Genomic DNA, 22,939 nt, shown 5'->3' on the forward strand with positions numbered 1-22,939 from the left:
GTTATAAGCCATTTACAGCGCGCCGTGCCATGCCCTTATATGGGATATTATAGACTGAATGTAATTGTCGTTCGCCGGTTGTTATAAGGCAATTATTAGTTAAACCTAATTAAATATACGTGTAAATAACCCGTTTAATGTTTCAGTTCCCTTAATTAATATCAATACGGGAGCTTTAAAACATGTTTTTGCCTGCTCGGTAGTATTTTCTTTATATTGTGTTGATTCACTCGCCTGTTGCATGCTATGAGTGTATGCTTCCTGTATCTATTCAGGACATGGTGCTTTCGCGTCCTATGTGCCTGATTACGTCATAGATTCTAATTGTTTTAGAGTAAAAACCCATCATCTTGTAGCATTAGACCGGATTTAATAGGTTACAAGGTATAGCAAAAAGAGAGCACGAAGGTCTGACATTAAATATTGGACATCTGATATTTACTATGGTCTTCATAACCGACCTAAGACAAACATTAAACCGGGTATGTTTATGCTGTAATTTACAGGTATTTTAGGCTTGGTATAAGATCATATGGCGTCGTGCTGTTTAACACAATATGATCACGACTATGTGTTCGATCCGTTTAGCAAAATCAGGAACGAAAAATTGCAAAGTGATTTCGATGCAACAACCTGCAGCGACATAATAACATGTTGTACAGACAGGTATGTTGATAGAATACCAATTTGTTTAAGTTTGAGTTTATACGTGTACACTGCTAACGAAACAGGGTTTTAAGAACTTGATTGTATTATGTAAATAAAGAAAAATTGGCAGAAAATCTAAAATCTAATCGCCAAAACATTTGTTTTTAAAATTTTTACAACACGTATTTTTTTGTAAAAGTTTTTTTTATTTAAACAAACTATGAGATAATATAAAAGTTTACATCTGAACTTTATAAACATGCCTAAGGCATAAATACCCTAAAATACACATTTAAGTTTATTGACTTTACTTTATAATATTCAAGCTAGAATTATTTTAAACTAAAATTACATCAGAGTGGGTATATACCCATTTCCTTTTAGTATATTAACGTGGGTATTATTTATTAACGTTTTGGCATTTATGATATAATGTAAGAATTACGAAGCGACTATAAATAAAAGCCTAAGCTTAATGTAAAATGTAGTAGGCGTAGATAATTTTTCGTGTTTTAAAATAAATTTTAAAACTATTTGTGCAATATATCGTTGGATTGATTTAAAAAATATATAAACAGTAACAACGTTTAACAAAATTGCTTAACTAGTTTTAAATTTTTTTTTTAATTTATTTAAAAAGTTTTTTTTTTGTGTACCCCGGTACTCTTTGCTATTTTTGCGGGCTCTAAGAAAATATATAATTTATCTTAACACCTACTCTGTGTGGTTAAATTATACAATCTATTTAAATAGATAATATTATGCCAAAACATACACCATGCTATTATCTTTTAATATTTTGGTATTAAATTTTACATTGAATTTTATATGAAAATATAAGTTTAAATCTGAACTAAGAAAAATAAACCCTTTTTTTAAATATATAAATTTATAAATATTATATGACTAATTTTTTTATTTTTTTGTCAAACAGGAATAATTTTGTAAAAGTTCAAACGAATATCGGCAACGGGCCCTGCAGACGAACATCCGGCTTGGAAAACCAAAGAAAATTCCACTGTGTTACTTACCCTAAAACAAAACAAGTAAACACCGCTGGGGGTGTTAAAACATTTAATGTGACTACTATATCACCCTTGGAACTAAGTCGTCTTTTGAAATTCTATAATGCCAAAAACCTCAAAAAGAACGATGGAGCTAAAATAGGGGCAGCTAGCGACGGGGTCGATACCAATACCACGTCCGCTAGAGTGGGCCCTTACGTCGTTAAAGCAAACAAACGTTCCCCTATTTGCAAAAACGTAATAATCAAGACTTTGGCTTCGCCCAATAACAAAAAAACGCACTTACAAAGCTTAAAATGGCACCATACCAGTTTCGAACCTAAAAGAAACAAAAGAAAAGAAATTAAAAACGTTTCTAGAAAATGCAATAGTAACTACGGACGTCAACGAACTGTATCGCCTTTGCCCTGGCCGGTCACGCCGCTGTCACAAGCCTTGGACAACTTGGAAGCACGTGACCTTGCCGTAAAAGAGACCGTTTCATGTTTAAACAACAAGTCAGAAAGTATTGTTAAATTTGAAAACACTGATCCAGTGCTCTCTGGCGCCAATTCTTGCCACGAACCAAACGAGGGTGAACTAAATGACGTCATATCCGTTTCTGTGTACCGTAAGCGTCGTCAGAGCGACGAAAATTTCGAGGTGCCGCTAAAGTCACGAAAAGTCGTCAGCGAGGACGGAGTTTTGCACGACCCGGGATTTTTCGAGGGAAGTGCTTCTCAGCTAAAAGGTGAGAGTCTCAGGCTTGCGAAACTTGCATATCTATGCGTCATGCTGTGACTAATCAACACCGAGACAATATACTAAGCCCGGCCTTGGATTCAGAGCTATATCTCCTGCAGTGTGCGTAGGACATGCCGCGTTAAGGCTTATTAAATTTGCCATAAATCGTTTAAGGTTTAACCGTGGCACACGCTTAGGGGTTCTGTGTGTAGGTCAATTACAACGCTGTTAGGATTATTGCTATTTTCAGTTAGATAATAATTTAGCGACATCATAAATTTTCAACAAAATAGTTTAGATTTCATATTTTCGTTGTGAATTATATTTAAAATCAGTTTTATTTTAAATTTAGCCTTGAATTTGTAAAGGGGCATAGACAAACAGTTTTTTGAGCTGAAAAAATTGCGGTTTTTGCTGGTGCATGTGTGTTTAATTAACTTACTATAGTGCGTGAGTGTGCCTTTCGGCACACCCAATCTCTACATAAACGGGGAAAGTGGTTATCCTTATTCAGAATCTATTAACGACGCAATACGCCTTAAACCGGTCCGTTGCGCTAAATGTTATGCAACGGAAGCAAAGGCGTAATAGCCATAATTTATTGCCTACTTTACGAAGGAAACGAAATATAAAAATAGTTAACTATAGGAGACGTGCATACGTATGTTATTGTTGCATAAAGTTAGGTGTTTTGTTTGTTAATTTTGTTATGTTTTTTGTGTTTTAGATACTAGTAAAATGAAAATGGATTCTAAGGTTTTAACGGTAAGATAATGCTCTTACAGAAATTGAAAAATAAAAGTTTATGAGCTCTTGATTAGTTTGATTTAAATTTGATTTTGTAAGTTGTCGTTTTTAATTCAAATTAAATATGTTTAGAATTTAAACTCAAGTTTGAATAAGCAAGAATTTGAAAATCTAGATTCCAACATTTTACCAGACGACGTTTTTTTAGGTAAACTCTTTTAAATTGTTACTTGAATTATTAATCATGTAGTTTAAATAAGCTAATAAAACACGAATTTTTGCCAATATATGTATATAATTATTATGCTTTAATATGTTAATTTTTTTAAAGATTTGTTTGGCTGTGACACAACAAAGTTGCTGAACGACGTTTGTAATACTGATGCTATTATGCAAGAAAATATGTCAATTCTGGACATGGTTTTTGAAAAACCTGTCGTTAATAACAATAACTATTGCGCTTCAATGTCCACTAGTGAAAACCATGTGCCCATGTTAAGTCCTAACCCGCTTAATAACGAACCAAAAGCTGTTGTAATCGAACCCGAAGAGTTTTTAGCAACCAGCGGGTCGACGTCGGGATTTTCGTCGGATTTTCGCCGGAGTTCGATCGACGTATCCCCGCGAACGTCGTCCGATTTTAACGGGCTTTCTGATACCGACAGCGGCATTCACAGCCCGGGTTCGAACTCAGGCAAGTTTTTAAGTGACCTAGGGAGATCGTATAGTTCAAACAGCGAAACAGGCAGCATTACTGGATGTTTATCATGTAACGACAATGAGGTAATTTCAAAATTTCACAATAAGGTTTTTGTTCGCTTTTTGGTCAATCTAATATTTCAAAAACTTCAATCAAATGACGCTTTATTATTAAAGTAATCGTTAGACAATGCACATAACCGTTTGCATGTTGCTTTAATGACAGAATTATTGTAAAAATAATATTTAATTAAAACAACTTAATTACGTAGTAGCTGACTCATTTATTTGACATTATTTAAACATTTACTTACACAAAATAGAATTGAATATCTAATGAATAACCACTAACAGCTTTGAAATAAATATTAGATTAAAAATTAGCATACTTTTTAGTAATGCAAAGTCCATTAAATATTGTGAAATGTTATTAAAATATAATAATAAAAATTACGTTTTTTATAATAATTTTTTTTTTATTAATCTGAGTTAAAAAATAATTTTTTTTTAAATTTTTTTTCTGTTTTAGGTTTTCTATAAAGGCAAATGTGGCATGTGTACATATAACACTGAAGACGTGTCTCAATGTTCCAAAGGTTTGTTGTTTTTCTGATATTTTTATAACTGTAACGTGGTCGGAAGGTGGGCCTTTCCGGAACCTAGGCTCGTTTGCAGGTCAAAATAATGTTTATTTATTTGTACTCCTGCGGAACCGTATTTTTATTTCAATTGAAACAATACCAAGGCGAGCAAATTACTCATACCTGTTTAAGGAAATTTTACATTAAGGTTTTGAACTCCGCAAAAATTTTCCTAAAAAAATCCTGTTAGCGTTTGTAGGTTTTATCAACGTGTTCAATTCAAATGTAAAATCTTGCCATTTTTAAATACAATTAAAGAAATTTAACTTGAAAAACATGGTGAGTTATAGTTAAACATAAATATAATTTGGTTCTTAATTTTTAGAAACCAGTTTACTGGACTTGGACGACAACAAAATCCACATCAAGTCCGAGCGGCCATTTTTTATTAAGTCCGAGCCGTTCACGCACGATATCGGGCCCGTGACGTCATTTCCAACTCATGACGTCACTTCGTTCGTTAACCAGGAAAAGTACGTCGCAGCCAAGATGGTCACGGTACCAAAATGGAAGGTTTCTCTGTCGCTCGACTCGAGGCAGATGCTAGCCTCTCCAGTTACCAGCTACAGCGGGGCAGTTAAGACTGAACAGTTCGAAATGGAATGTGCTGGTGTAAACCCAACCTCGCATTGTGACCTGGCCGTTGGGAACCGAATAAGAAAGCTGACTAGCTGTGAGAAGGGTAAGTGAATTGGTTGTGATTTCATGTAGCTAAAAATGCCTCGTTTACATCGGTTGGGTTTGAATAACCGACGCTTAATCATAAGTTGATTTATAGTTCACACCTTTATCTAATCGCTTGCAGCCAACATGAGTCAGTATATATGCAATTAGTTTGCAGTTAGTAAACCTAAAACTCTATTTAAAAGGCGCTTTATTCAAATACGGAAAAATTAAGAAAGTTTCTTTGTAAGCGAAAATTTCCGCAATCGAAACTTGGGCAAATTTTTAGTGTCTTATTTTTTTAAATATTTACCAATATTTGTGTATCAAATTTTGCACACTTATTCAATAATAATAAAAAACAATGCACCGGAAGGTGCACCCCATAGAAGAAACTTGATATTTTGTTACAACAATGTAGTTTCATATGTCAAAAGTAGAAGAGTAGCGATTATTAACTTTATTAAAAATCTATTTTGTTACTTTCAATGCAAACGCACAATAAAAAACGGGATTTTTGTTTGAATAGATATTTCCTTTCAGCATTCATTATATTAGTTCAATTGAAGTTATTCAACGGGCTATAAAGGCGACCTTATTTTTTCGTGTTAAATTTTTTTTCTTAAACAATGTCTTCGCTAATTTAATAGTGAGACCTTCAAAAATGACCTTTTTAATGTTTTTGAAAAAAAAATAATTATTTTAATGCAACTACTTACCTGGATTTTTCTTGTATTAGTTAACTTTTATTTTTTTTCTTGTTAAACTATTACCTTTCTTATGGGCTGCATTGTAATTGTAATATGGTCCCAACTTGAACTAACTTGTTGTGATAATTTACCCGCGCACCCCTAACGGCAGTATTCTTTATTTAAAGAACTTTTAAATTAAACGTAAATATAATATATATATTGTCCTATGGGCTATATTAATATATAGATTATTATTTTGTTCTAGGTAAGAGCATCCATCTCTGGGAGTTCATTCGGGACGTACTTCTTAATCCACAACACTGTCCCAGTTTAATTAAGTGGGAGGACAGGGAGAAGGGGGTGTTTAAGTTTATGCAGAGTGACGCTATAGCTTCGATGTGGGGCAAGCGAAAACAAAACCCTAAAATGACGTACGAAAAATTAAGCCGAGCAATGAGGTAAATTTTTGATTTTCATTTATTGTTTTTTTGTAATTATGTCAAGGTTATTACAGAATAATTTTCTAGTTTGACAATTCGAATTTTTACAATACAAAACGCAACTCACAAATATTAAAAAATAAATAACGGTTAAAAATATTTTTTTAGTTAACATAAAATATATTTCAAAAAAAAATTTAGTTAAAAAAATGCCACAAAAATTATAAATAAAATAAATGTTTTGTTTTAATTAAAAAATTTTAATACATGTTTTGGTTCTGGCGTATAATCAAAAGCCATATAAATTAACTTTTAATTTTAGCAAAACTGAAGCAAAAGTCACAAAAATAACTCACACAAGGTTTCGGTTGTCTAAAAAAATGGGACGTGATTTATTTTTAGGTTTACACTTTGAACGTTTTCGATTTTTTAAACAATAGAGATTTGAGTAATTTAACGAAGGCTACCGAAATCGAGCATACGTTTAGTAAATTACATAAACCTAACTACTCATTGCACGAATAGACGGCACTTTTGTTGTACGAAAACATAACAAGAAATTTTTAAAGCTTTTTACATTGACTATGGCTGTACTTTTAACCCTATAAAATAAATTGATTTTTTTGATTTGCTAGATTTTTAGATTTGCTAGAAATTTAATATAGCCATTAAGACAATTCGAAATCGTTTTTAAAATTATAAATATTTTTAACACAGAGCATTATTTATTATTAATTTTTATATTTACACCTAAATTTTTAATTTTAGGTATTATTATAACCGCGGTATTTTGGAACGAGTGGACGGTCGAAGGCTAGTTTATAAATTTGGGCCAAACTCGTACGGATGGAGAAATACTAACCCGAAACAACATCAATCAGCAAAAAAACTCTCTCAAGTTATTAGTAAGTGCTTATTCCACTTTCCGGTTTTTATTTTTTTTTATGTTAAATTAACGAAAACACTTTTTTAGATCCAAAATTTCCCGTTCAAACCTGCCAGGTTAAAATCGAGCAGAGGCCGATGACCCCAGCAAATAAAAATAGCAACGGCAACAATAACAAAAAAACACTAGCCCTTAAAACCTTTTCTATTCCTCTCACCACGTCATCAACGTGGGAAATGACGTCATCGCCTATGTCGTCATCCGATCATCTCGCGTCGCTGCCTAGTCCGGATGTATTTTTGTGTAAGCAGATCAAACTGGCCACTGGAGTGTAGTGCGGGATTCGTTTTTTGTTATTTTTTTGCGTGAACCTCGGGAATTCTAAAGTTTTTTTGCGGCGTTCGAGCCTTGATTTTCCGGCGCACACTGTAAACAATCACCACTGTAACAGCCTAAAGAAATTGACGTTTAGGGCTTTTATTTTGACACAAAAAATGAATAAACGTTACTTAACCATTATGGTTTAAAATACATTTCATTTTGATAGGAATTTTGCTTTTAACCTAACCCCCACTTAAAGTTTTAGAAATAAATTATTTTTATCAATAATTTTACTTTTAAACATCTAAAAAAATAAATGTTTTAAACCTTGAGCTAAAACTTTAATAGCCTAAACTAAAACTCGATTTGGTGCCTGTTGAGATTATGAAACAAGTTGTATATTTATTTCTGTATTTGTTTTTTATTCAAGTTTTGAATTTAATCTTCAACATGACAAGAGTTGTTATTAAAATTTTTATGGAATTTCATTTTTTCTCAGATTGTTAATTATTTGATATCCACAACTTACTTTAAATCAAACATAGAGTCTATACAGGTTTTCACTATTCTATTCTTCGTTATATAAGCCAATTTAAACATTTTTTTTTTAAATTTTGAACAAAACATTTTTAAGACCCGTCTGAGCTACTTGGTATGTTTGTACCACGTGACCTGTAAAAGCCTTTATTCACACTTTCAATGATCACGTGCTCTCGCAAGGGTTTCTCGAGTGGCGGTCTTGAGCCGTAGACAGATGACGACAAAACTGGAACGGGTTTGTTAATTTCTTCTTGGTGCATGTTAAGACCTATTGTGTTGGCCCTATCGTCTCTATGTAGCTTTTTCTCGTAGAAATGCTTCAGATGAAACAGCCTTTCGTACTCGGAATACGGAGCGTGTTGTTTGTTGTTATTAAAATAAGTCATGTCTAGTCCTTGCTCTTCTGGTTTCAGCCAAGTTCCGTAAGGTTTTTCCCAGACCTCGTAAGCTCTTTTACTCATTTTAGCCTCCCTTAGTACATATTCACACCACTGTAACTTTCTTTGCTCTGGAGTAAAAACTTCGTTCATTTTTTTATAGTTATGGTAGGTAGGCCTTTGCCGCGATAGATTTTGGTTTGTTATTAGTTGTAAAATTCCAATTTCAACATTTTTAGGTAATTTCTATGGGCCTTTGATGCTATATTAGTCTTTATGACGTCACCTTTTTATTTATCATTGTTATAAATTTTTAAAAACGTATTTTAACAATAATATATAGTTAACAACAAAATAAAGGTAAGTCATTTTTAATTTATTTTGAAAAACTTTTTTTTTTAAAGATTTTTTGATTAGACCTAGGGCCTAAAAAAACAGGGCGTTTTGAATAAAAAAACGAAAACTTTAGTTAGGAAATAGCCTACGTAGCTTATGTAAAACGCTTTTAGTATGCATGGTATCTAGTTTAGTATGTTTAAATTTTATAAAAATAAAAAAGGGTTTAAAATTAAATAATTGCATGTGTTTGTATAAATGTTGTTTTACTTTTAATTAATCAGTATGTATAACAAACTAACTGTTTAAAACCGGTTATTTCAACTGAAAGTGGATTTAACATGAATAATGATATTGTAAACAATAGCATCTAAAATAGCGTTGGAAAAGCCATTGTTCTGCTAGCAAGTAGATATATAATAAATAGCATGGTAAGGTATACGGATAATGATGTTAATATTTATTATGCGTTTAACCTGAAATCGGAAGGAAGTTAAACAATAGGCTGAAAAAAGTTGACGAAGGTGTCAATAGACTTATTTCAGTTTTATTAGTTGTACAGGCACTACATTGTTATTGGAGTCATTCCGTAGCAGGGTTTCGCTTAAAAGTTATGTTTAGAGATAAGCTCAATCGAATAAGAGATCTTCAACGATTTTTTAACTTTTCTAAAATTCAATTATTATGGGAAATTTGGAACTGCATTGGAAGGGTAACTATCTTGTTATCGTGTCTGGGTGTGCTGACATCGTTCGTTGAGGCAAACATGTGGCACTTTACAGAGCCCGACACCCTCGGCTTTACAATATGGCCTGTCGTGGTATTTTTGATTAGCATTATCGTTCCTCAAATTACTATGTTATTTAGGACAGTGCGTGCCGTGCGACCTTTTACAGTTATCGAATTTTCTCTCATAATTTTACCAGCCCTGTTGCTGTTGGTTGTTTCACTGCCAGTGTTAGGTAAGCAGCCTGCTGTCCGCACGATTTTGCTTTCAGTCGGTGTGTTTTCAATTCCTTTCTTGTTTTATTGGGTTCTTCTTCGCCAGTCGTTTTCACCAAATAAATGCTGCACAAAGTTATCATGTTTTTCGAATAGGCCTAATAACTGTTCGACGAATCAAGACACGTTGTTAATTGAAAATGACAACTATTTTTTGGCAACTGAGATTCTAATGGCAATTCTTTTTTCGATGTCCTGTCGATGGGTTTCAGTTACAATCAATTTGTTTTACGAAGCTTACGAACCGCCCCTGATTATATTTATTCTCATAGTAGTGTATATTTCTTCACATGCTTTGAAAAACTGTATGAACTATACGAAAAATGGTGGACCAGAAGACATTTCTAATATTATAAACGAGGCCTTTGGGATGAAGGAACTTAAAGAAAACCCAACACCTCAGAAAATTAAACCTGAATGTAGTGCAAATTCTGACACAGCAAATAATGCCCTTGGTTTAGAGACACCACTTGAAAATACAGGTAAAATAAACGAAAATAACTGCATTGAATCTATCATACGAGTAAACAAGTCAGAAACTTTACCAGCTTCGATAGAAGAAGAAACTTCTCTGTTAACACCAATTAAAGTCGTTGTAATTTGGCTTACTGGAATTTTAACCGGTTTGGAAATGGGATCCGTTGCTTTGACCTTCTTATGGAATTTAAGCTCCCCTAATATACTGTGCCTTTGGAGTGGTGTGGACCCAAAACTGTACGGAAGCACGTTGCTTGTTGTATTTCTTTCCAGTATAATTATCAGCATCATTGGACCTAGAGCATTTATAAAAAAGGTATTTTTTGTTATATTTTTTATGATAAAGGTGGGCACTAAATCGTTAATGCGTTAAACGTTAAATAACGAAGTTAAATATTTTGTTAAAATTTAACTTTCAAGTTAACTTTAAAAATCGTTATCTGACCTGTTAACTTTCGTTAAATTGTGCTTTCGTTAAATTAAGCCCGTTAATTCAATATTTTACAAGTAAATCCATGGTAAGATAAGTCATTAATACAGCCGTTTATCCGGTTTAAACGTCGCAATTTTTTAACGATGGAAGTATACAATTACTATCCAGTCTCTGGTATTTATGCATTAAGTTTATGCCAATTTTAAAAACCTTTTTTTTGTTTTAATTTAATTTTAACGTTAACGGTTAACGATAACTTTAGTTACATTTCGTTTAATTTAACGAAAAAACGTTAGCGAAGTTACTGTATTGTGGAAGTTGCTTTTTCCATTAACTGTGCCCACCTATGTATAATATACAGTTTTTATAATAGTTATTAAAAATGTCGTCGTGAATCGATCTTAATAAACTTTTTGTATATAGCTACAATTTTAAAAATAAATAATATTTTATAGGTAGGAGTAAAATGGATTTCTGAGTTTGTCAGCTTGATCTTGTTATTCATAAGCGTGTTAGCCTTTGTGATAATTGTTTTCTGTACAGAAGAAAACAAAGGTATATTGTTCACCCTTTCATGTTCACTTGTTTTCTTTCTTCCACTTGTATTCCTAATTATGTCCTACAACTTCAAGTTAATAGTAAAAATAGCTTTGCTTCGGGTGAAGGGCTGCAACTACGTTTCCTTTCTACCTGGAGCTATTGGTTTAGTTGCAGCGTTAACGTTTTTTTCTATCCACGTTCTTTCAATATTTTTTGTCACTCCATTTACAACGCGCGCTATTCTCGGGAATATAAAACTAATGACCGGATCCCAACTGGCAATTATTTCACTGGCCTTGATCTTGCATTTTATTTTTAACTGCTTGGAATTTCTACCACCTTTAAAAAACAGACCCTCGCCTTTATCTAAAGCTAGTTTAGCTAAACAAAACAGAAAAAAGACCATTGCTATAGTTATTTCTACACTATTTGTTTTGATTTGCATTGCTATTGGGCCAACTTTTCTAATCAGACAGGGAATGTATCGTCATGAAAAGGCTATTCATAGTATTAAAGTAAAATCTCTTGGGCGCCATGACACTCTTAGGGTTTTATCGTGGAACATTTTACTAAATCATGATTACTGGGGTAGGGATTCATCTTCGTGTGTTGGGGAAGTGATTCAGGCTGTTCAGGCAAATGTAGTTGGTTTGCAAGAATCTGACCCGTTACCCCTGTATTGGGGTGGAAAAGACAGCCTTTCATATTTTAAAACTTTTTTAAATGACAAGTACGTTGCACTTAGCGGTGTTAGCCCGCTTAACGCAAGTTACGGCGTTGCTGTATTAACTGAACTTAGTGTTGTTGATCATAGTTCATTTTTCCTGCCGACGGATACAAACTTTGATGTTCCGAATTATCAAGCCGTGGAAGCCAGTTTGGACATTTCATCTAAGTTACATCATTTACCTGAAAATAGCTCTAAAAAGTTGCATGTATTTAACATACATTTTGTATATAAAGGCTGGGCTGATCCACCATTAACCAATCTATCTCGCACTCAAATTAAGTTTGTTATTGATAAAATTAAGCTTATTCCAAAGGATATTCCATTGATTGTGATGGGAGATTTTAATGTAACACCAGATAAACCCGAATTAGACCCATTTTACGACAAGGCTTTAGGGCTTAAAAGTGCTTTACATTCAGACAGAAACAAAACTATGCCATCTACATTAATTGGTGACAGTTTTGAAATTGTCGATTATATATTCTATCGAGGATTGGAGTTGGTGAGTAGCCAAACAATTCTAGAGGTTGACCTTGTATCTGATCATCGTCCTGTCTTTGCTGAATTTTGTTTGCCATGACGTTGTTGTGGTTTTTATTTTTTAATATATCTTGTGTTCACGATTGGTTTTACTATGATGTAAAATTGTTTATATGACATTTTATTAGAAATTGCAACAAATGTTGTGATTCCAATTAATTATTTAGCCACATTAGTGTGTGTTTAAACGGGCTTATTGCTATTGCATTATTGTAGTTAATATTCAGTTATTAAAACATATTTAATGTATATATTGTCATTGTCCACCATCTATGTTGAGGATAAACAGATTACGAATTCTCACGTGGTAACCGCATACAGACTATTTTGTTTATTTGGAATTTGTGTAGGTTAACTTTTCACTTGTTAAGGTTTTATATTTGCAAGAAAGTGCAGTAACTATAATTTATTTATTGATTTGGTAAACCCGTGTTATAAATAAGATTAACATTGCATTGTAATTATAGCTTATTATGTGTCAGTTTGTAAAAAGCATTGTCACATTGTTGTTGATTTTGTTTTTAGCTAGAGAGTGAAATGTCAATTATGCAGAGGTTATCACCTCCAAAATATTTAAAATATACGAAAAGAATTTTTAATTTACAACAAAATCCAATCCATGCAACTGGTGTTAAATTTGTAGAGGAACCGAAACTAGAAATTAAGAAAGAATCCCGGGGTCACAAAGATGACCCAATTATGGTCGCATCCTACTCCAAGAAATGTATAGTTGGCTGCCGTTGCCATGACAAAGTTCCCACCATAAAATGGTTCTTTTTAGAAGAAGGCCCCTCTCAGGTTTGCGATTGTGGACACCATTTTCAGCTTGATAAAGTAAAAAGAGACACTTGGATTCCAGACCATGCACGAATCATGTCGATCGATGAAACTTTAACTGACCCAAGGGTGGTAAGAAAAGAAATCCCGTTTATTTACCCAAAGAAAAATAAAGAGCCGGTCAAAATTTCTTAACTAATCAAAAAATGTAATTTTATGAGACTAGATCAAACTCTATGTTGGTTACTAAAAGCTTAAAGTTTAATGCCAAATCACATTTACTTTTTTAAATGCAGATCTTTAAAAGTAAATAATAGTTTAAGAAATTCATAGTTCTACAAAATGTTATTTTAATAATATTTTTAAGTTAGATCCATTTTCTTTTTGATTATTTGGTCCTATTTTAATAGACTTATAAAGTAGGAAGTACTTTGGGTTTCTAACCATTTTTATTAAAGGTTTATTTATTGTTTGAATTAAAATAAAGTTGATAAAAACATGCTTTTATTATTTAAAAAATTAAAAATACATGAACATTATTAAAATAAATTGCAACTTTTAGTGATAAACTGAAGCCTAAAAAATAACAAATTGAAGAAAAATAACACTGTTGCATAATAAAATCATAACTTAAAAAAAACTTTGCTATTATTTAAAACAAGATCCAATCATACAGTTGTTTCTAAGGGTGTTTCAAAATAAATTTCATTATTTATAGGTTTTTCTTCAGAAGAAGTATCACTTTGTATTTTTTCTTTTTCTAACATAGTTTTATTACTTGTCACTTCAACTTGTTTTTGGCTTATTTTTGTTGCTTTAAGTTTCTTATTTTTTGGAGAAAACTTTGTAGAATGTGAGGCAAGGTAAAGTGGCAAGGTTGTGGGTTTATATTCTATCTGGTAATTAATGGTGTTAGAGTGGTCATGGTTCGCAGGTATTGGTGTACATGGTAAAAGGTGGATTGAGGTAAGTGGTTGATATTGGTATTTACCTGCATAAAAAGCGTAGAACATTTCATTTATTTTGTAATGTATAACAAGTATAAATATTAAAATATCACAGTTGTTTTACATGAGAAGTTAGAATGAAAATTTGCCCTTCGCGACGAAAAATGTTTGCCAATTGCGCATATAAAATTTAAATGTATTAATTTACGCTTACTGGTTTAATTTCCGGTCATTGAAATCAAGCCTATTAATTTAATAAAAAGTTACTGACACTGTTATTTCCAAACATAAACTTATAAACAACAATAAAGTAAACTTACATAAACACCAACCAACATGGCAAGCCCAATGCAACATGCTACATTTTCCCCTGTTTAACTGGTTGGTAAATTTCGGATATTGCTTCGAAGCAGACGACGCCGCTAACTGATGAGCGGTTTGTCTTGATTTTTCGTTTGTTTCTTTTATATATTTCTAAATAATTTGCATTATTTAGATTAATAAGATTACATAATTAAATTATGCATAGCATCAGAACGAATATATTCTTGAATTATTTTTTTATAAACAAATCCATGGATGTACGAAACTTCATAGTTTAGTTTTTACCTCTTTAACTTTTTTCTCGTCGATAAAAACGGAAACATCGCTGTTGTAACTTGAAAACGAGGCATTAGAAACATCCGAAACTGTCGACCAGTCGCTGTCAAAGCTTTCAAAACGAATCATATTAGCTACAAGTTAACGATTTACTAAAAAGTTTCTTTTTCTGTGAAACAGTTAAAATAGACTAATTTAAAGTTTATTTCGAAATAGTAAACCAACAATAAACATCACTGCCGTTTTTCTTAACTTTTACCTTACATTTTATAACCTGTCTTACAAAAAGTTAGGTAGACGTGTAGACTATTATGTTTCTTGAATGACAGTTTTTAAGCAAATGCCGGAAATACGTAACTGGTATTTGAAGTCTCGTGCTATTACTATGACATAAAACATTGCTTTGTTCAAGCAGTCGACGAAATAATTCCTTATTTTATTCCCTTAGCTTTTAGCTAATGAGTGATCGCATAATTTTTAATCTACAACATAATTCTTTTACATTATTTATTTATTTTAAAGTTCTAATATTACGCAGTTCGGTTGATTGACATTTCCTATATTAAACAACAGACGAGTCCTCTAGCCTCCACATTCTTTTCCAGTTGTTAGCAGTAGTTTTTTAAGTTATACTGTGAAATATAGGAGTTAAAACTTTAGTTTATATTTACACTTTTAAAAGATTCGGCATTTATTGAAGTAAAGTAGACCTTACTAGTTAAACAAGACCCACTTTTTCTTAGCGCAACTACGCAAGTGTAAATGTGTGTTCACGAATGTACATCAAATAGAAATCTGGACCAAGCAAGGGTCTGATAACACTTGCTATCTACACATGTTTTTACTGAGTCCTTTAATGTCACTTTCTTTTGAATGATTCAGTCGATAGCAGCCATTTGATAAATTTATTTGGCGATAAGCTGTTAACTGATAGATTGATTGCCTTCCCTTAGTTCTTTTATTTTACTGTACAAGCTGCATTAAAATAAAGGCTTCCTGATGTATAACACCTATCCGTCTGTTATTTAATAAAAAATGTATTTCGGGTATATTTTACCCACTAATTCAATTTACGACATTGATTTTGCTTTCGTACAAAAGAATTCCGAATGCAATCGATTATTTTTTACAAAAAAGCATTTATGACGCCTTGGAAGTAAAATTAAATTTGTATATTTGTTGTAAAATAAAATTATTTGTTAAATAAACTAACCTGCCTACAACCTTATGCAATTAAAGACTGCTTGTTTTACATTTCATTATGCAATAAGCTAATTTGAACGTTATAGTTTGTTGTCGCATGGTATGCATTTTAAGCTCATGCGATCCCTTTACGTCTTATTTAGATGTATCTGACCTATTAAAAATGATGTTTTCACCTTATAAAAAATTTATGTACTGTCAAACTGTATACCTTGTCCGGTCAACACTTAATAAATTCGAATAAGCTTAATATTTATTTTATTTAACTGAAATAATGCATGCTATTTGTTATGCATTAGGTCGTAATTTTAAAATTTATAAAAAAAATTACTTTTGTTTAAAACTAACACAAACAATATTTTTTTTAACAATTGTCTTTGATAGCGTGCTAGCCTTTAAAATATGGCTAGGCTTTTATGAAGCAAAAACATTTTGGCATAAAACAAAATACCTTCTGTGCAACGAAGCAACTAAATTGCGCGCTTTGTTTCGTTATTGCTTTATAGGCCGGTGGTCTGTAAAAATTTAAACGATAGATCGTATCTTATATTACGGTTTATAGTGTCTTGGACATGTAACTTTTAGGTATGCACTTGGCAAATATTTGTAAGTTCAGAATTTAAGTTCTGTTGCCTATATTTTCAATACTGTGAATTTGTTAAAAACTGTGGGCCACATTTTGTTTTAAATTTTTTTTAATGAAATGTGTTAACAGTTGATGTCCCATTCAAGTTATATCATTGACTCGCGGTAGCATGCCATTTAAAAAACAATAACAAGCCCGATTCATAACCAAGGCTATGAATTCGTAAAAGTTTTTGTTGTTTGTCTTAAATTTTTCATATTTTAAATATGGAGGAAAGTTCCAAGAAAAAGCAAGTTAAGAGTGGACAATCAAAAAACAAGAATAAAAAGTATTTTAGAGATTTTGTTTAGTCTAGCGTCTTTATTAATGATTAACCTAATCGGATATGAGCATATTTTGCTATTTTATTTTGTGTTATGTATGTTGGCTTCTTTATTGGGATTTCTATTAGTTTCGCACGCCCTACATAAACAGGGTGTGTAACCGAAATACGGCACATGTAATTAAACAAAGGGGTTGCATAAATTAAACCCTTACCCTAACCCTCACATATTCAGTTTACCCATTAACACATCTGACTCGTAAAGCGGACTAAGTTATACTCATTGAAACATATTTCAACTAATTTTTAATGTCTGGTTGAACAATTGCCATACTTAGGTAATAACGCCTTGTTAAATTCGGCCGTGCAAAAGTAATAGAGACCCCTTTATTGTTGTGAGTATAAATAAAAAAAAAAAAAGTGTTATTACACAACTTTTTTCGGATCTCTATTAGTTTCGCACGCCCTACATAAACAGGGTGTGTAGCCAAAATGCGGCACATGTAATTAAACAAAAAGGTTGCATAAATTAAACCCTTACCCTAACCCTCACATATTCAGTTTACCCATTAACACATCTGACTCGTAAAGTGGACTAAGTTATACTCATTAAAACATATTTCAACTAATTTTTAATGTCTGGTTGAACAATTGCCATACTTAGGTTATAACGCCTTGTTAAATTCGGGCGTGCGAAACTAATAGAGATCCCTTTTTTCATCTAGAAAATCTTCTGCTGAAGATCAACCAAGTACCTCCTCTGCCATAAGTTTAAACGATGTACCAGAGCAAAGTATTACCCCATTTCGACCTGGGAAAGGGGGATTTAGTGGAAATAAACTTAAAGTTGGAAAAAGAAGTATAATTCATTTTCTATTTTTTATTTCCTATATATATATATTATATATTATCTAATTTTAATTTTTCTTTTTAAATTAATTTTACTTATAGTGCTTTTATTCTATGACATTGGTGGTTTTAGTCTTTATAACTTCTAAAAAATAAGTGGGAATTCTTTAACTGAATTATTTGACTGTAGTCTAACAATTGATTATAAACTAATTATTTTTTACAAAATATTTTAACACTTTTTTATTTAAGGTTATACTGCCAGACCAATAGTACCAGCAAAAAAGGGAGATTTACTTTCAGTAGCCAAAGCAATGCATCGAGAAAAATTTGAAGAAAGACTCCAGGATTTATTTTTACCGGAGACAGAAGCTGCAATTAAATCCATACAATCTGGTAATTGTTGTAAAAAAGTGTATATTAGACTCTAACAATTTTGTTAAATCCTATTTTTTGCATACTTTTGAGATATAGTGTATTGGGGGTGTAGTCACTAAGACTCAAAGTTATTTTTTCTTCATATTTAAAATATTTAAACAGCAGTTGAGTGTAGTGGTCCAAACACTTGGCTTTGCTACATGAGGTCCTGGGTTTAATCCCCACTACTCTTATGCTGTAGCGCCCTTGAATAAAGTGGTATAAACTCTTGCTGATCTAACACTTAATGAGCGGCTCAAATATTAGGCAATAATAACTATTAATATTATAAACTGATTTAGGCAACTCGAAACTGGGTCGGAGTAGCTAATGTTACTTTATGTTTAGGTCATAAAGTCGACCTTCTTACATTGACGATAAATGAATATAAAAAAATAAATTGTTTTTGTAACCAATTAAATAGGTTTGTATATTGGTTGGAGATGCCAAGAGTTTACATGGGATTGTATCAGGGTTGGTGAAGATTCAATGTGTTTTTGTGGACACCGTTTAAAGCAACATAGCCAGTATAATGGTAAAACCTTTTTATATTTCTGTCTAAATTTATATAAAAAATGTCTTTAGTAAAATTTAAGAAATAATTTTAGAATTTTTTTAACTTTCAATACACCATTATATTTTAAAATTTGATCTATTTTTACTAAATACAAAACTATGCCATTTTGTTGATATGAAATTTGAGTAGCCTTATTGTATTGTTAGGCTTCAATTGATTTGTTTGTTTAACTAAATTAGGGTGGTTGAAATGAAATAATTAAGGTATCCAATTGTAATGTAATCCAAACCAATAAGAATTTTTTTGACTTAAGATATGTGTGCCATTTGTGGTCAATTAAACTAAACTATTGGATAATTTATTTATTTTCTAAAATAGCATTTGAATAGTTAAAAAAATAATATTTTTATTTTATTTACATTTTTTTCCTTTAGCTTAATACCTAAATAAAAAAATATAGATTGTACGGCATTTTGTTAATGTTACAACAAATTAAATATTTTTGTACATCAATTATAATTTAACCAAACACAAAAACTACATTATAAATTAACAATGGTTTATAAATGATTTAATCTCCACTACAGTCATGCTGTAGCGCCCTAAAGTAAGGTGCTATAAATGGTAAGAACTTCTACCGAGCAAACACTTAATCAGCAGCTTAACTATTGTAATATATCGCAAACTACCAAAGGCAACTCAAGACTGAGTCAGAAAACCTAATGTTAATCTATGTTTAGGTTGTGAAGTCGATCTTTCCATATCAAAAATAAACAAAAATTGTGCAGTTTAAATAAACAATAGTTTATAAATTTGATTTTGTGGCATTAGTTCATTTAATTTTTTCAGGTCCGAAATCCCAAGTCCCTTGTTCGGTAACTGAATGTCGATGCAGAGCATTTGCTTTTATTCCTGGAAGACCAGAAGATGTTGGAGAATTCTGGTTGCAAAGAAGACCCTCTTTTGATCCCAGTACATGGAAAGCAAAATGCAGGTATGAAGTCAAAAATGCAAACAAAATGTTGGAAATGATTTTAATTTACACACATTTTAGTAGAATGTTTAAACCCAGCTGATTTTTGTAATTCTTGAATATCTAAATGTTATATCAAGCTTTTACATTAAAACTACACATTACGCCAAGCTTTTTTATTAATTTATATAAATACAATTTTATTTTAAAAGTCTAAAATTTTAAACTTGATATTGTTTTCAGATGCAAGCATCCTCATACTGACCATGCAGCCACAGGAATCCACCAATGCAATAAAGCAGGATGCAGGTACACAACTACTTAACTATTTTAATACGAAAATACTTTATTCACAATTTTTTTTAGGTGTGGGGAATTTCAATCTAATTTTTTATGTGCTGCTTGTGATAGACACTGGGAGGATCATGAAACTTATTTTGATACTGAAGAAGCACGCAGGGACAAGGGATTACCTCATGGTTTGTTGCATTTAGAAATTAAATTGTAATATTTAAGGCAATAAGATTGTGAATTTTTTTTGCAATAAAATCATAATTTTCTGGCTTAGGGGAAGCCTGTTTGCCATTTGCTGAGATCCCAAAGCTAAGAAACATGGCCTTAACAGGCAAGGAAAGTGATAATAGCAGGTTTAAAGCTATCACAAATGGTACAGTTTCACAGCCAAGCGATAACAATACACCGGTGCCATTTGGTTATGGCAAACCCAAGAAATCCCCATTCGAGTAAACTGTAAGACTATAGATTCATTGTTTTCAGCACTTTTAATTTTTTTTACTAATTTTGCAATGCAGTAAAGTGTAGCACACAATTACTTCTGTATTAAATTAAGTGTTTTATTTATTTAAATTGCATGAATTTGTTTTTTTAATTATAGGCGTGGTATCTTTGCAAGTTTTCTATTATTTTTAAATTTTATTTTCTTATTCACCTTTTTTTGTAGAAACCCATTGTATTTATTTTTATTATAGTGCATGCAAAATATATAAATTAGGTACCAATGGGCTTTTGATTTTAGGATAGAAAAGGTGGAGCTTTTTTACCAAAATGTTAGATTTGAGCACATTGGGTGTATATATATTGTTAAAGGCCTGGCTCATATAATATACAAAATATTCTAAAAATTAACTATGTTCATACATATTTATTTAGCATATATATATACTGAACTGTTTATAAAAATAATTTTAATTTTGCAAACAATTTATAAATGTACAAACACTATGTAACAAAAAACAATAAAAACATTAAAAAAAATTTATTAACATATTTTCATAGCAAAAAAATGTTATGTAATGTTTTCAGTAATTTTGTCTATTTTTGCCAAATTTTTTACAAGACTTTTGGGGTCGGCAGATAGACATTCATAAAATCCACTGTCATCTTTGTTTTCTATTATAGACACTTGTTGTTTTGATTTTGACGAAATACTATAATCACGAAGTGCTAATATGGTGTTAGATACTGAATGCACTGATGTTTTTAGGCTCTGTCGTAATTGATTTATTTTTTGAGACAGGGCAGTATAGTTCAAGGTATTTGTGGTTGACTTGGTTGCAGTTTTCGTCATTTTGATATTGCTTTCGACATTATGAGCAAAGGGATATGCGGAATCTAGTTTGACTTCTTGTTCTTTGGTTTGGTAATCCTTGATTAAGTTTTTCCATTCACAAACTTCCGTATCTAGTCTTGTGTATTTTTGTAAGCATTCGTAAAATGGTGAAGCCTCATCAATTTCATCTAAATTTTCTGTTTTTTTAATGATTGGGGAAATAGGAGTTATGGTTTTGGTTTCTTTAAGTACAGAGGTCTGTTTAATTTTGACTGGAGTATTATTTGCGCTACTGATGTGTTCTTTCATTAATATAACAGTGTCCAGTAAGGATTTTCGCTTGATTGACCTACGGCGCCGTTTTTTAGGAATAGGAATTTGGATAACTTCTTCTGTTACAGTTGATTGGTTGTTTATTGATCGCTTTCTAGAAGGAGGGGTCTTACTTCTAGTGTTCATGGCTGGGGAGGATTCCATTGCAAACAGTTAAGTTATTTTAAAATTAGTACTAATTCTGTAGATAAAGAATAGTTTTAAGTTGATGTAAAATAAAGAATAAAATATCTATTAGTACATTTATACAATGATTTAATGCTTAAAAATAGAACCCTACAAAATCCACAGTTTAAGCATTTATTTACATTTATGTTTTAAAACTAGCCCACAATACACACTATTCTTCAATAGGACTATAGTATTTAACGACATTATAACTGGAACTACAAAACGAAAACATAATTGAACATTTTAAAAGTGAATATTACCAAGATTACTGCTTTATCAATGATTAATTTAAAAAATTACAAATAATATAAATTTTAAACTCATAAATATTGGATAAAGTTAGGCAGCAAGCATTGTTCTTTCGGGTTCAACCTTTTCTTGCATTTTAACAGAACTTTCAGGCATCTCTTTTGGCACATCTGGTAAGTCAAGCAGGGCTTTATCTTGTTGTGCTGCGACTAGTTCATCGAGCTCCTCCAAAATTGATGACTCATCCTCATCAGTAAGAGATCCTGCTAGCAAACTATCAAGCTCATTTTGGTACTCGATCCCTTCTCTTGTTTCTTCCAAAATCCGTTCCACATCTTCATATGACATCAGCTTGTGCATGTTTTTAAGTGATTCGTTACCAACTTTAAGGCCTTGAACAACATTCATTTCCATTTGTGCAAATTCGATGTCAGTAACCATAGTTTCTAGATTTTCAATCTGTTGATCGGTTTGTTTCAGCAGCGTTTCTTGTCTCCGTTTCTTTTTTAAAAGCAACTTGGCTTTATCTTTTTGACCAGCTCGAAGACATTGCTTTGCAATTTCTCTTAATTTTTCTTGCTCTTTGTCAATTTTCTTTTGGTAAATTTGAAGTTGGTCTCTTTGTTTCTTTAACTCCAGGATTGCTTTGTCCTGCTCTGTAACTCTACTGACAGGTTTTTTCTTTGGTGAAAATAAATTTCCCATTCTCTATTTTTGCATTTTTTTACTGAGGAAAAAAAATTTATAAAATAAATTAGTTTGCAAGTCAACTTGCTGACTGCCATAATTTAGCAGAAAACAAACACATTACGTTATTTAAGTTACCCAACTTTTTTAGTTAGCCATTTGAAAATATCAATATCTAACATTTAAAATACAGACATAATATGCTTTACTATTTATCTATCGCAGATACAATTAGCTAACGCCCGCCATTGCCCCAGTACGAAACTTCCAAAGTTAAA

General features: G+C 31.8%; 6 protein-coding genes across 6 annotated transcripts; 3 read left to right on the top strand and 3 right to left on the bottom strand.

The window, feature by feature from the left end:
- The first annotated feature begins 514 nt into the window (after positions 1 to 514).
- Positions 515 to 7,967, top strand: LOC145752510 (uncharacterized). The gene is made up of 10 exons (XM_082568809.1): positions 515 to 666; positions 1,583 to 2,403; positions 3,124 to 3,161; positions 3,276 to 3,351; positions 3,475 to 3,926; positions 4,372 to 4,438; positions 4,809 to 5,165; positions 6,104 to 6,296; positions 7,047 to 7,183; positions 7,252 to 7,967. Exons 1-10 carry the CDS (start codon positions 533 to 535, stop codon positions 7,497 to 7,499), a joined length of 2,523 nt encoding a protein of 840 aa, XP_082424935.1. The 5' UTR covers positions 515 to 532; the 3' UTR covers positions 7,500 to 7,967.
- A 147-nt stretch (positions 7,968 to 8,114) lies between these two features.
- On the bottom strand, positions 8,115 to 8,555 carry LOC145753348 (cilia- and flagella-associated protein 90-like). Its single transcript, XM_082569757.1, has one exon. The coding sequence runs from the start codon at positions 8,553 to 8,555 to the stop codon at positions 8,115 to 8,117; it is 441 nt and encodes a 146-aa protein (XP_082425883.1).
- Positions 8,556 to 12,989: 4,434 nt separating this feature from the next.
- Positions 12,990 to 13,857, top strand: LOC145752896 (uncharacterized). Its single transcript, XM_082569259.1, has one exon. It carries the CDS (start codon positions 12,998 to 13,000, stop codon positions 13,430 to 13,432), a length of 435 nt encoding a protein of 144 aa, XP_082425385.1. The 5' UTR covers positions 12,990 to 12,997; the 3' UTR covers positions 13,433 to 13,857.
- LOC145752894 (uncharacterized) lies at positions 13,795 to 14,949 on the bottom strand. Its single transcript, XM_082569258.1, has 3 exons — positions 14,794 to 14,949; positions 14,505 to 14,658; positions 13,795 to 14,228 (listed from the first exon to the last, which is right to left on the bottom strand). The coding sequence occupies exons 1-3, from the start codon at positions 14,911 to 14,913 to the stop codon at positions 13,906 to 13,908; spliced, it is 597 nt and encodes a 198-aa protein (XP_082425384.1). The 5' UTR covers positions 14,914 to 14,949; the 3' UTR covers positions 13,795 to 13,905.
- A 1,801-nt stretch (positions 14,950 to 16,750) lies between these two features.
- On the top strand, positions 16,751 to 20,805 carry LOC145751829 (protein FAM221B-like). The gene is made up of 8 exons (XM_082567945.1): positions 16,751 to 16,901; positions 17,621 to 17,754; positions 17,997 to 18,140; positions 18,586 to 18,696; positions 19,528 to 19,672; positions 19,895 to 19,960; positions 20,018 to 20,130; positions 20,220 to 20,805. The coding sequence occupies exons 1-8, from the start codon at positions 16,840 to 16,842 to the stop codon at positions 20,396 to 20,398; spliced, it is 954 nt and encodes a 317-aa protein (XP_082424071.1). The 5' UTR covers positions 16,751 to 16,839; the 3' UTR covers positions 20,399 to 20,805.
- Positions 20,806 to 21,861: 1,056 nt separating this feature from the next.
- Positions 21,862 to 22,854, bottom strand: LOC145751830 (charged multivesicular body protein 6-A-like). The gene has a single exon (XM_082567947.1). It carries the CDS (start codon positions 22,677 to 22,679, stop codon positions 22,065 to 22,067), a length of 615 nt encoding a protein of 204 aa, XP_082424073.1. The 5' UTR covers positions 22,680 to 22,854; the 3' UTR covers positions 21,862 to 22,064.
- Positions 22,855 to 22,939: the final 85 nt, after the last annotated feature.

This window comes from Corella eumyota, chromosome 5 (assembly GCF_963082875.1).
Source record: "Corella eumyota chromosome 5, kaCorEumy4.1, whole genome shotgun sequence".
NCBI lineage: Eukaryota > Metazoa > Chordata > Ascidiacea > Phlebobranchia > Corellidae > Corella > Corella eumyota.

What these genes read in the sequence shown, in the direction of transcription:
- LOC145752896 (XM_082569259.1), top strand. Translation starts at nt 12,998, where the DNA reads ATGTCAATTATGCAGAGGTTATCACCTCCAAAATATTTAAAATATACG.
- LOC145752510 (XM_082568809.1), top strand. Translation starts at nt 533, where the DNA reads ATGGCGTCGTGCTGTTTAACACAATATGATCACGACTATGTGTTCGAT. An exon ending in ACCAGACGACGTTTTTTTAG is followed by an intron (nt 3,352 to 3,474) that starts GTAAACTCTTTT and finishes ATTTTTTTAAAG; the next exon opens with ATTTGTTTGGCTGTGACACA. An exon ending in GCTGACTAGCTGTGAGAAGG is followed by an intron (nt 5,166 to 6,103) that starts GTAAGTGAATTG and finishes ATTTTGTTCTAG; the next exon opens with GTAAGAGCATCCATCTCTGG.
- LOC145753348 (XM_082569757.1), bottom strand. Translation starts at nt 8,555, where the DNA reads ATGAACGAAGTTTTTACTCCAGAGCAAAGAAAGTTACAGTGGTGTGAA.
- LOC145752894 (XM_082569258.1), bottom strand. Translation starts at nt 14,913, where the DNA reads ATGATTCGTTTTGAAAGCTTTGACAGCGACTGGTCGACAGTTTCGGAT. An exon ending in ACGAGAAAAAAGTTAAAGAG is followed by an intron (nt 14,659 to 14,793) that starts GTAAAAACTAAA and finishes CAAATTATTTAG; the next exon opens with AAATATATAAAAGAAACAAA. An exon ending in CCATGTTGGTTGGTGTTTAT is followed by an intron (nt 14,229 to 14,504) that starts GTAAGTTTACTT and finishes CTTTTTATGCAG; the next exon opens with GTAAATACCAATATCAACCA.
- LOC145751830 (XM_082567947.1), bottom strand. Translation starts at nt 22,679, where the DNA reads ATGGGAAATTTATTTTCACCAAAGAAAAAACCTGTCAGTAGAGTTACA.
- LOC145751829 (XM_082567945.1), top strand. Translation starts at nt 16,840, where the DNA reads ATGGAGGAAAGTTCCAAGAAAAAGCAAGTTAAGAGTGGACAATCAAAA. An exon ending in TGCAATAAAGCAGGATGCAG is followed by an intron (nt 19,961 to 20,017) that starts GTACACAACTAC and finishes AATTTTTTTTAG; the next exon opens with GTGTGGGGAATTTCAATCTA. An exon ending in GGACAAGGGATTACCTCATG is followed by an intron (nt 20,131 to 20,219) that starts GTTTGTTGCATT and finishes TTTCTGGCTTAG; the next exon opens with GGGAAGCCTGTTTGCCATTT.